General features: G+C 42.7%; 1 protein-coding gene across 3 annotated transcripts in view; it reads left to right on the top strand.

Moving 5' to 3' along the window:
• MYOM2 (myomesin 2) overlaps positions 1–13215 on the top strand; it is a 253595-nt gene that overhangs the window by 183146 nt on the left and 57234 nt on the right. For all 3 annotated transcript variants that reach the window (XR_011312429.1, XM_069726901.1, XM_069726900.1), the window contains 3 exons: positions 107–166; positions 7009–7076; positions 9162–9275. Coding sequence is in view for 2 of the 3 variants with exons in the window: in XM_069726901.1 (XP_069583002.1) it covers positions 107–166; positions 7009–7076; positions 9162–9275 (242 nt within the window). In the remaining variant the exon portion in view is untranslated. The remainder of the gene's footprint in view (positions 1–106; positions 167–7008; positions 7077–9161; positions 9276–13215) is intronic.

The raw sequence follows: 13215 nt of genomic DNA, 5'->3' as shown, positions 1-13215 counted from the left end.
AAATCAGAAGGCCAGATTTTTTTTTTAGCACGGTCACTACTTTTTATAATAGCAGTGAAAACATGATTTATTGCATTTTATTATATTTTTATTTATATATTTACAGCATTTAAGGCACTTCTGGCTGAAGCTGAATTTCAGAGAAAGGAATATATCAGAAAGCAAGGTAAAGCATAATAGGTAGTTTAGTCCAAAATCTGAAAATTAAGAATTCAATCTCAAAGATGTATTAATATTGGCAAATTGTGTGAGAAGTTCACCAATTTTCACCCCTCATGCAATGTCTGCCAAAAGGGAATACCCTGTTATTGACTATGACAAAGGTGTTATGCGTCAGAGAAAAGGATTTCACAAATATGGCTTTCAGCTGAAATGCTGTATATTTCAATGCATTTACACCTAAAAACTAGATAAATCTGTCTTATGCTAATTGCAAAATTAATTTGCAGACAAAAGCAAATGCCAGTGTAAATCTGTATAAATATTAATGAATTCTGAGCAGGAACTGAGCTTATTAAAGAGTTACATGGGTTAAGTTGTTATCCATATTATACCTGCTTTCTAAAAGCGGGTTCATTAACATGGTACAATTGGCAGTAAATTGCAAAAAATTATCCTATAAATTTCTCATTCAATAATTGCAGAAATTCATCATTTGAAATGGAATTTGAACACACACCATTACACTTAACGAAAAGTGGAAAAGTAGTGCCAATTCATTCCTTTATGCAAATCGCTCTGATTAAAGTGTTTCCTACAATCTCATCATATCAAGGCATTGAAAATTATTTTCATGACGTTTTATAGGACATAATCATTCATACGATTCACATATTTAATATAACACAGTTGATCATTTTAATGCGATGCTGTTACCGTGCAATACATTACTTTGCTAGTAGCCGTAAAACATTACTCATGTAAATCATTTGAACGTCTCCAGGCCAAAAAAAAGAATCATTACCACGTCAAACTGTGTGTCTAACAGGATCACATACCATTGGTGCAAACTGGGCAGCTGAACAGGGGCCCAAGAGATTAAGGGGCCCACTTTCACCCTTGTGGAATTGTGCATTATGATGAGCTTTTGGACTGCAAAGCAAGAGCCCTCCCCTGACTGTGTCTTTCGGTGTATAGTATTAAAATCATAACTAAAATTCAAAAATACAAATATAAATAAGGAAACATTATTTTAAACTTTATATTTCAATAAAAATTCACATTTTTATGGCATATAGCTTCCTTTTTTCTTTTGGATATGCTTTTTCTAAGAAGCTGCCACTTTACTAGGCAATCAGATGTTTTGATGTATGGTGTATAGTATTGCAGTTCAGCTCTATTCACTTAAACAGGTATCACCAGCAATACAAGATACAGACTATGGGCAGAAATCCTTTCTACTTTTGGAGAATCCAGCTAACATTACATATGAGCTACTCCTGGGTACCCTTAAACGGACACCAAGATCTACCAATATATGGAAAAACGTTTGAAACAAATGTTATAGCTTCTATGATTTTAGTTGCTGTTTTCACTAAGGCCATGTTCATACGTTCAGTATTTGGTCAGTATTTTACAAGTATTTTACAATGGTATTTGTAAGCTAAAACCAGGAGTTGGTGAAAAGTGCAGAGGTGGTGAACATGTCTGTGGCGGGGTGCACGACAGAGCAGACAGGGACAGCAGACCGGTGAAAAATGCAGAGGTGGTGAATATGTCTGTGATGGGGTGCATGACAGAGCAGACAGGGACAGCAGACCGGTGAACAATTCAAAAGAACTTTATTGGGACTGAAAGAGTATTCCACTGAACAAAGATATGATTCCTTAGAGTCTGCAAAAGAAACAAATTTGGGGGCGCCATTCAGTTATCTGACAAAAGGAAAATGCAACAACAGTCCTAAGACTAGTTGCTCAAATCCAAAAGGGTGGGTAAGACATCACAATACCATGTGGCAACTGATCCCCAATCTCCAATAGTCCATAAAGGGGGCCCCAGGACCTTGCCACAGCAGCAGATCCTTTTCTTTCACAAGAATCAACTATTAAATCAAACTTGTGGCTTATTGTTTTACCTCTCTTTGAATCAGCCCCCTGGTTGGGCAGAGATATTCACACCCCACCCCCTTAAACATATTCTACAGATAGCTCAAAGGATGAAGAAGGTTTCAGAAGCCCAGTCTCTGCAGGATTGTTTATTAGGGAAGCCCCCTGCAGAGAGGAACAAAGGCACACATTCCTCCACTAGATTCAGGATAGAAAATGCTAATGTGGGCCTGATTACAGTATGGTCCATGAAAACTGGTTGGGTGTGACCCTTAAGGTACTGTCACACATAACGATTTCTTTAATGATATGGTTGCTTTTTGTGATGTAGCAACGATATCGTTAACAAAATCGTTATGTGTGACAGCGACCAATGATCAGGCCCCTGCTGGGAGATCGTTGGTCGCTGAAGAAAGTCCAGAACTTTATTTCGTCGCTGGATCTCCCGCTGACATCGCTGGATCGGCGTGTGTGACACCGATCCAGCGATGTCTTCACTGGTAACCAGGGTAAACATCGGGTAACTAAGCGCAGGGCCGCGCTTAGTAACCCGATGTTTACCCTGGTTACCAGTGTAAAAGTAAAAAAAAAAAACACTTCATACTTACCTACCGCTGTCTGTCCCCGACGCTCTGCTTCTCTGCACTCCTCCTGCACTGGCTGTGAGCACAGCGGCCGGAAAGCACTCAGCAATCAGGACCTTTTTTTCCTAGAATGAGGAGTTTAGGACCTGAGAATGACGTCGCGGCTTGTGATTGGTCGCGTGGTGGTCACATGAGCGGCACGCGACCAATCAGAAGCCGTGACGTCATGGAAGGCTCTAAGCGCGCTCATTTTAAGCAAAGAAGGCTGTCGGTTACCAGCGGTGATGTCCAGGGGCCTCCGGAGAGGTGAGCATATCAATATTTTTTATTTTAATTCTTTATTTTACACATTAATATGGATCTGATACCGATTCCCGATACCACAAAAGTATCGGAACTCGGTATTGGAATTCAAATACCGCAAGTATCGACCGATACCCGATACTTGCGGTATCGGAATGCTCAACACTAGTTACGACCCGCGCATGCGCAGTGATGTAAATTATGCTATGCCCACAGTTGGGCAAAGCATAATACGCAAGCGCCAAATTAGACGTTACTGCGCAGGCGCTAAACACAACGCCAACGGCGGGACTAAATTGCGCAGGGAAACGCAAGAGATGGGGGAGGAACTGCTATTTGACCACGCCCATCCGACCTGACCAACTTGAGTGACAGGACAAAACGGCCAGTTCACAAAGGTATTTCGGCAGCCTAACGGGGGAATAAAGGCACCAAAAAGGCACTAATGTAAAGCCCAGCTCTGCCCCTATTTCACACTATTTTTATCTAATCTTTAATAAATGGGGTGACAGGTTCCCTTTAACAAAAAAGTGTGAAACAACTGAAAAAATGTCTTACATTCTAGTTTCTTCAAAGCAGCCACCTTTTGCTTTGATGACTGCTTTGCACACTCTTGGCATTCTCTTGATGAGATTCAAGAGGTTGTCACCGGAAATGGTCTTCCAACAATCTTGAAGGAGTTCCCCGAGATGCTTAGCAATTGTTGGCCCTTTTGCCTTCACTCTGCGGTCCAGCTCACCCCAAACCATCTCGGATGGGTTCAGGTCTGGTGACTGTGGAGGCCAGGTCATCTGGCGTAGCACACCATCACTCTTCTTCTTGGTCAAATAGCCCTTACACAGCTTGGAGGTGTGTTTGGGGTCATTGTCCTGTTGAAAAATAAATGATGGTCCAACTAAACGCAAACCGGATGGAATAGTATGCCGCTGCAAGATGCTGTGGTAGTCATGCTGGTTCAGTATGCCTTCAATTTTGAATAAATCCCCAACAGTGTCACCAGCACAGCATCCCCACACCATCACACCTCCTCCTTCATGCTTCTCGGTGGGAACCAGACATGTAGAGTCCATCCGTTCACCTTTTCTGCGTCGCACAAAGACACGGTGGTTGGAACCAAAGATCTCAAATTTGGACTCATCAAACCAAAGCACAGATTTCCACTGGTCTAATGTCCATTCCTTGTGTTTTTTATCCCAAACAAGTCTCTTCAGCTTGTTGCCTGTCCTTAGCAGTGGTTTCTTAGCAGTTATTTTACCATGAAGGCCTGCTGCACAACGTCTCCTCTTAATATTTGTTGTAGGGATGTGTCTGCTGCTAGAACTCTGTGTGGCATTGACCTGGTCTCTAATCTGAGCTGCTATTAACCTGCGATTTCTGAGGCTGGTGACTCTGATAAACATCTTCAGAAGCAGAGGTGACTCTTGGTCTTCCTTTCCTGGGGCGGTCCAAATATGAACCAGTTTCTTTGTAGCGCTTGATGGTTTTTGCAACTGCACTTGGGGACACTTTCAAAGTTTTCCCATTTTTTCGGACTGACTGACCTTCAGTCAGATGGCCACTGATTTTTCTTTACTTAGCTGCTTTTTTCTTGCCATAATACAAATTCTAACAGTCTATTCAGTAGGACTATCAGCTGTGTATCTACCAGACTTCTGCACAACACAACTGATGGTCCCAACCCCATTTATAAGGCTAGAAATCCCACTTATTAAACCTGACAGGGCACACCTGTGAAGTTAAAACCATTCCTGGTGACTACCTCTTGAAGCTCATCAAGAGAATGCCAAGAGTGTGCAAAGCAGTCATCAAAGCAAAAGGTGGCTACTTTGAGGAACCTAGAATATAAGACATATTTTCAGTTATTTCACACTTTTTTGTTAAGTATATAATTCCACATGTGTTAATTCATAGTTTTGATGCCTTCAGTGTGAATTTACAATTTTCATAGTCATGAAAATACAGAAAAATCTTTAAATGAGAAGGTGTGTCCAAACTTTTGGTCTGTACTGTACATCAAGCCCTATTCACTTGAATTAATATTATTGATAGCATCCCTTTCTGGTTTTGGAATCTCCTGTCCCACAGCTAACACAGAGAGTACTGCAGTCAGGCAGTGAGCATGGTGACTTTGAGTGGCTATGCTGTCAACTGAGCTACTGAGCTGAATTATTGTCTGCAGCGCTATTAATGTAGCATCAGTAACAGACACTGAGAGCAGCGGCAGAGATTCAGCTCAAGACAGGAGAGGGTGAGAAAAATACAGTTAATTTTTTTTAAACCAATTACAGCTTGGAGTGAAGGTTTTTTTTTAAACCCCTTTAATTTGAGGGCACTATACACGTGAAAACAATGTTTACAATAGATAACAATAAATTAGCAATACATAACAAAATATGAAAAGTATAACTAAACATGGTTAAGGGAGTGACTGAGAGGCACAGTGGAAGAGAGGACACTGGATGAAGAGGCATACAATCTACATGTTAGGCAGAGGGAGACAGGTGACGGTGGAAGCTGCTGATACGGCTATGTAATGACAGCAGGGTTCTTGTGAGTTATAGGCTTTGTTGAAGAGGTAGATTTCCATGTTGGAAAGGTTTCAAAGTTGGAAGAGAGTTTGGTTGTGTCCATTAATTTGGGGGAAAGCACAAGAGAAACCCTGGATATTGTAGTGCAAGAAACACAAAAGACAGAAGCAGAGAATATCTTCTTGTGAGGATTGGAGATTACGTGAGTGAGGTATCGGGGATTAGGTCAGAGATGTATGAAGTGGACGGTTATGGATGGTCTTGTTAATAGTTGACACTGAGTTCTCTGGGTAATGGGGAGCCAGTGAAGGAATTGGTAGAGGAGTAATGAGATGAGTGGTGGAGTATTTGGGCAGCAGAGTTAAAGATGGATTGGAAGAGTACAAGAGTGCAAGATACAAGGCCACAGATGAAGATGTTGTAATATTCTAGTTGAGAGATAATAGTAAGGGCAGGCAGTTAGATTTTTCTTGATTGAAACTTGAAAAAAGAGCCGATTCTGGAAATGTTTTTGAGTTGAATGTAGCAAGGGGCAGTAAATGCTTGAATATTTGGTTTGAAGGACAAGAAATAAGGCCATGCTGCAATTTCCAGCACACGTGGTGCCAAGACATCATAGTGCAGATACAACCAGTGAAAGTTGTTCAGCATTGCACAAGAGATGTGGCTAATTCACTTTCACGTTCTGTGGGGTCCAAAACAGTTTTTCCTTTTCTTCTGTGCCCCTATCAAAATTATGCCATCCGCTAATAAAAGTGCACATTTTTCCTTGATCTAACTGGGACTTTTATGTGGGTGCGGGCATGTTTTGATTGTTCAGCGTCAGAGGAGAAAAATTAAATGGTCACGGAAACATTCTGTGGTACACACCAAGTTGGTTGAATGGAAAATTTGCATCTTTATTTTTTCGGCGCATAACTTTAGAATGGAGGGGCACAAAGGAAATAAAGAAATGTTCCAGAATCAATTTACTAGCGACAATTCGAGGAGTTACTGAGTTTAAGATGAGAAAAAAAGTCAGATAAAGTTCCTTTTTTCAGTCAGAGTACATTTAATTTCTACGCTGTGAAAATATATTGATAGGTTATTAGACTTCCATGTGATGTGTCGAACTGCGTGTCTGAGATATGTAAACTAGATGCTAAGTCCCACTGGGGACAAAATGCATAGCACCATATCAGCTGTAAGAGATAAAGTACAGTATATAATAGCTACATTCTTTTACACCAAACAGAAAAACCCATATAAAAGACTTGGAAATGGGAATACTTGGATTTAGTAGAGAATGATTATTTCAATTTAATATTGTGTTAATGTCCTACGAGAATAGTTATCTCAGTTATTCATTTGAAATCAATCCTCTTCCCATTATTAGGTGATGTTTCATCATATACGACTCTATTCTCACCATTTGTAGTACTCGGTAATCTCTATCTACTCCAAATTACTCCCTCAGCTCTTTCCACTTATTGTAGAATACAATTAATGCAAATTATTATGAGCATACATCAAAAATATTAATATTAGATGTCTTTGTGTAATCTGCAGGTCCTCATTTCTTGGAATATTTGTATTGGGATGTTACGGAAGAATGTGAAGTATTGCTTGTTTGCAAGGTACATATCTATTAAATCATTGTCTACTAGGGAAATTGTATAGTATGCTAATCATCAATCATGTAAGGAGTTGAGATATTCATTATCTCACCCTTGCTTACTTCTTCTATTTGTAAGATGCCAAAGTTAATTAGCGGCCACTATCTGGCTACTAAATTATTTCTAATTTCAAAGTCAAATATATTTCTATAATTAAATTGATTACAGTTTTAATGCTAAAAGTCTGACACTTATTAAGGAATCCACAAGACTAAAAATTCTGCTAAATAGTGCTATGGGTATTTGATGCTGTATACCTGAAAGATGTCCAGTAGTGATGACCGAGTGTGCATGTTACTCGAGTTATCCGACTTGCTCGAGTCTCAACCAAGTATTTGCAGTGCTCAGATGCGATGCTCAGATGCCCGCCACATATGTTGAGGGGCTTAAAGTAAGATGCAGGGATTGCCTGTCATTCACTAAGCTGTAGCCGTGTTTATTGGCTGTACTACAACCATGAAACATGCAGGCATGGATCCGAGCATCGCATCCGAGCACCGGCAATACTCGGTTGAAACTCGAGCATGGTTGGATAACTTGAGTAATGAGCACACTCCCTCATCACTATTGTCTAGCTCTGGTGCATGGCTATGCAGGGTTGTTGAAGATGAATGAAACTTGGCACTCAATTTTTGAGAAGAAAAGCTTCTTAGTTTATTGATGCATCCAGACAAACAAAACTGCTAAACGTTTTCGGTCCACACCGGACCTTCGTCAGAGCGTTTCTTAGACATTGACTGGATGAGGAAGCTAATAAGCCTGAATGAGCGTCAGCGACGCTCTCCTCTGCTCTGCACTACTAGCGCTCAGGATCCAGCGCCGTTACTCCCTCCAGGCTTTGTGCCTCTCCTCTGGCGCTTCACCTTCCTTTGTGATCCTGCAGCAGACTGCAGCTTCTATATCCCGTGCTCTGGCTGACGCTCATTCAGGCTTATTAGCTTCCTCATCCAGTCAATGTCTAAGAAACGCTCTGACGAAGGTCCGGTGTGGACCGAAAACGTTTAGCGGTTTTGTTTGTCTGGATGCATCAATAAACTAAGAAGCTTTTCTTCTCAAAAATTGAGTGCCAAGTTTCATTCATCTTTGATATACGGGGTGGACACCCTACTTGAGCACCGCCAACCCTCATATCTACTGAGTGCCGTGTTTCCTTACCCTATGCAGGGTTGTTGGCCATACCGGTTACAAGAATAGCAGTAGAATTTGGTGTTTTGACTTGTAAAAAACGCCAAGAGCAGACTCAACCCTGTCCCATGCCATCGGAAAAGAAGGGATGCCTGAGGGTTGCTATTTAGGATGATGAGCTTAAAGTGACTCTTTATGTGAGAAGAAACATTGTGACCATATTCACATAAAAAGTGAAAGCAGCAGGATGAGACTATTCTCTCATGAAGGTACCTGAACATAAATAAAAATGCTCCTTAACACAATTGTCATTAGTGTGCTCAGAGATTAAATGAGACGGACGTCCAAAATAGTGGTTGAGTCCTTTACTTGCTCTGGCCATTCCCTTCTAACTTTAATATTGATGCTATGTTATCCTTTCTTGAGGAAATTATTTACCTGAAAATATTCTCATTATAAGAGCTCATGCACATGGCCGCAAACATCAGATTGCACTTGGACCGATGTTATTCTATGCGGCCATGCACATGTCGGAAAAATCTTCACTACATGTCCGAGTTTGATCGGATGTTTGGATTGCAGTCGGCCATGAAAGTCATCGAGTCTGTGGAAATCATGGAACTGCATTCGAATGACATCCAACAGAAAAGGGAAGATGGAGACATTTTTTCTCCATCTTCTCCTCATCCGAGAGAATCGATTCACAATGTGATTGCACTCTGATAACAGTTTAATCAGAGCGTGATTCGACCAGATTCTCTCGGATGAGAGAATACACGGTCGTCTGCACCTAGCCTTACAATTAGTAATACCAAAAATGGAATGAATGAATTAAAAAATAAATGAATCTTTTAAAGTTTGGCTAGAATTGAATGTAATTGTACTTTTAGAAATTCATTATTAATGCAATTTCTTTTACAGGTAGCAAACACTAAGAAGGAAACAGTGTTTAAGTGGTATAAAGCTGAAGTACCAGTTGAAGCTCTAGATGTCCCAGATCTGCTGCAAGGAGTGTGCATATTCCGCATTCCAAAGGTACATACTTATATCATTTAATCTGCAGTAGGTTACAAATTAAATGGTAAATTATCTGATGTTATTACTTAAATCGGATAACTTTCCTGGATCGCTAAGGGTCAGACCTCCCCCAGCAGGACCCCCAGCGATCCAGGATATCAGGGCTCTGAAGAGCCCCAGATGGAGGTAGAGGAGGTTGATCATGCACAGTGCTGCTCAATTTATTCTAATGACAGCTCTGACCTCGGTAATCTCCGATGTTCCCTTTAATAGTGAATGAAGCAGTAGTGCTTACGATTGACAACCACTAAATTCACATGGGCTTCTGAAGAGTTCCTGAGATCAATGGGGGCCTAACCGGTCAGACCCCCAGCAATCAGAAAGTTATACCCATCCTATGGTTAGGGGATAATTTCCAAATGTGAGATCATCCCTTTAATACCATGATAATTCTTTCTAGACCAGATGAATTTTCATTTTTATGCTTTGTCTTTCCTTCTTTAAGAGCCATAACTTTTTTTCAGTTTTTGTCTTCATAGCCATATAAATGTTTGTTTCTTTTTGCTGGATGATTTGTAGTTTTGAATTACAATATTCATTTTACCATATAGTACAGTGAATAAAGGGGAAAAAGTTTCAAATGCAATAAAATGCTAAAAAAACAAAACAAAATTCCAACACACTTTTTTTGTTTCATTTTTACCTAATTCATTGTGTGGTAAACATGACAAGGTGAATATGGTCTTAGAAGCTACAAATTTTTTATTACGTACGTAAATTGTTTTGATTATTTTTGTAGGAAATTTGGTGAAAGAAATTCAGCAATTCTGTTATTTTGATTTTTTTTCTTTACGCTATTTACCATGTCTGTTAAATAATTTAATATTTTGCTAGATTGGACTTTTGCAGAAGTGGGAATAACTGTTATGAGTCGAGTTTCCTCTGCTGCACAGGGGGAATCTTGATCCGTGTCTGCTGCGGTCTCCCATTCTGCATCGGCCGCAGTGGAGCCTGCTCAGCAGAGACGTCGATCCCAGCGTCTCGCTGAGACTGATACTGTGCAAAGGGTTACTACTGCCTCTCCAGGCTCTGCTATGGTACCCTGCACTGATCTGCAGCGAGCAGGCTTTTCTGGGACTAAGTCCTGCTTTGCACACACTGAGCATGCCCAGGGCAAGATCTCTCAGTGGAGATCTAGGGTCACATGCTAAGGTACTGCAGCAACTTCCATTGGTCCTTCTTGGAAGGTCCTGTAGGTGCTAGGACTAAGTCCTGTTTGCACACACTGAGCATGCCCAGGGCAAGATCTCTCAGTGGAGATCTAGGGTCACATGCTCGGGTACTGCAGCAACTCCATTGGTCCTTCTTTGAAAGGTCCTGTACATGCTGCAACTATTTAAGGCTCGCATGGCCGCACGGCCATGCGCTAGAATCTTCTTATGTTATGTGCTTTGTGCCAGTGTGTTCATGTGTTTGTATGTGTTCAGGGACCCGGCTGAAATAAGCCCCTAGAATGCTGGCACCTCCGGCGAGGAGATTGTGTTTATGTGTGTTCAGGGACCCGGCTGAAATAAGCCCCTAGAATACTGGCACCTCCGGCGAGGAGTTTTGTGTGCATGCATGACCACTGACTACTCTCATTTGGGTAGTTAGCCTGTGCCTCTGTGAAAGTCTAACAGGGCACAGAGCCTTGCCTTCTCGGCTGCTCTGTGACGCTAACAGAGCTGGTTCATACCACCATATAGTGCCGCCATTTACTTAGCAGCAGGTTATTTCCTGCACGGTGGATCCTGGGTTGTGAACGCACCAATTCCACTTAATAAATATATTCGGTGCGTTCCGCCAACCCTAACAGTATACTAGCGCCAGGATCTGGCTAAGTAATGGCGGATGAACAGCAATTGCAGAGGTACATCCAGCTGCTGGAGGGCCGGTTGGCGTCTCTTGAGCGTGCAACCTCGGCGGTGAATGTTACCGCAATAGCTGTTCAGGCTGCTAGCGTGGCTGCAGCAGCTTTACCCACTGCCACCTCTGTTCCGACCCTATCTCACCTCCCTTTTCCTGAGAAATACCCTGGGGACAGTAAGTCCTGTAGGGGTTTCGTGAGCCAGTGTGGTATACACCTCGAGCTCCTGGCTGCACGTTTTCCCACACAGCGGGCAAAGGTAGGATTCATAATATCTCTCTTGTCGGACAGGACGTTGGAGTGGGCTACGCCGCTGTGGGAGCGCAATGATCATGTGGTGCGGAGTGTTCCTTGGTTTCTGGACACTCTGAAACAGGTCTTTGTAGGACCTCACATCACCCATGATACAGCGCTCCAACTGCTGGCTTTGACTCAGGGTTCAACCATGGTCAGCCATTTTGCTGTTCACTTCCGGACATTAGCGTCTGAGTTGGAATGGTCAGATAAAACCCTCATTTACGTATTTTGGAGGGGGCCGGCTGACCATGTGAAGAACGTTTTGGCTACTAGGGAGATTACCGCCACAATGGAGGAGCTCATAGCTGTATCAACTTGCATAGACCTTAGTTTTCACGAGCGAAGGCTGGAGCGAGCCCAGTGTAGGCAGAGGTTTCGGCTGGCTCCCACCTTCGCCAATCCTTTGGAATCTCCAGTCCAGGTGTCCGAGTCACATGAGGCCATGGAGGTGACACGAGCGGGATTCAAGTCCCAGTCCGCTCGTGCACATAATGTCTGTCATGTTTGCCGGCAGTCAGGACGTCTTGCCTCCAAGTGTCCTCAGCGGTCGGGAAACGTCAGCGTCTAGTGGCAGTAGGAGGAGGTACACTAGGCATGGCGACGTTTGCCTCAAAGTTGTCCTTCAAGTGGACAATTACCTTAGGCCCATCCACTCTTATGGTAGAGTTGTGCGTGGATTCTGGGGCGGAGGGTAATTTTATGTCATCCGCTTTCACCCAGCGTCACGCAATACCCCGATGATGCTTACCAAACCAGTAACTGTTCGAGTGGTAAATGGGTCGACACTACCCTCACAGATTACCCACCAAACCATTCCTATCACGCTTTCTGTGTCTCCATCACATCAGGAGATTATCTCCCTATTAGTCATTCCTGAGGGAATTGATGAGGTCCTGTTGGGGATACCATGGCTACGCTATCATTCTCCTCATATAGTGTGGTCCTCAGGGAGAATTTTGGGATGGAGTAAATCCTGTGAGGGTAGATGTCAGAGGGAGTGCGTTCAGGTTGCTACAACACAGGTACCCGGAGATCTATCCTCTCTCCCCAAGCACTATTGGCATTATGCAGACATGTTCTCCAAAAGCGCTGTGGAGACTCTTCCGCCTCACTGCCCCTATGACTGTCCTATTGACCTCTTGCCTGGTGCTGAGCCTCCCCGGGGTCGAGTCTATCCGTTATCTCTCCCGGAGACGGAGGCAATGTCTCAGTATATCCAAGAGAATCTGGCAAGAGGATTCATTAGGAAGACAGTGTCACCTGCAGGGGCTGGATTCTTCTTTGTACAGAAGAAGACTGGAGACTTACGTCCATGCATAGACTACAGGGGTCTTAACACCATCACCATTAAGAACAAGTACCCATTACCCCTGATATCTGAGCTTTTTGATAGGCTATGGGGAGCAAGGGTATTTACAAAATTAGATCTGCGGGGTGCCTATAACCTGATGTGCATCTGTGAGAGAGATGAATGGAAGATGGCTTTTAACACCAGGGATGGGCACTATGAATATCTGGTGATGCCCTTCGGGCTCTGTAATGCTCCAGCCATTTTCCAAGACTTTGTGAACGACATTTTCTGGGATATGCTCACCACCTCGGTCGTAGTCTATCTGGATGATATTCTCATCTACTCTCCAGATATTGACTCCCATCGGAGAGATGTTCGCAAAGTCTTCGACCTCTTACAGGCAAGCTCCCTCTACTCCAAGTTGGAGAAGTGTGTGTTTGAGCAGGAGTCCTTGCCTTTCCTTG

Source organism: Ranitomeya imitator, chromosome 5, assembly GCF_032444005.1.
Source record: "Ranitomeya imitator isolate aRanImi1 chromosome 5, aRanImi1.pri, whole genome shotgun sequence".
Lineage (NCBI taxonomy): Eukaryota > Metazoa > Chordata > Amphibia > Anura > Dendrobatidae > Ranitomeya > Ranitomeya imitator.
This window is presented reverse-complemented; position numbering and strand designations above follow the sequence as displayed.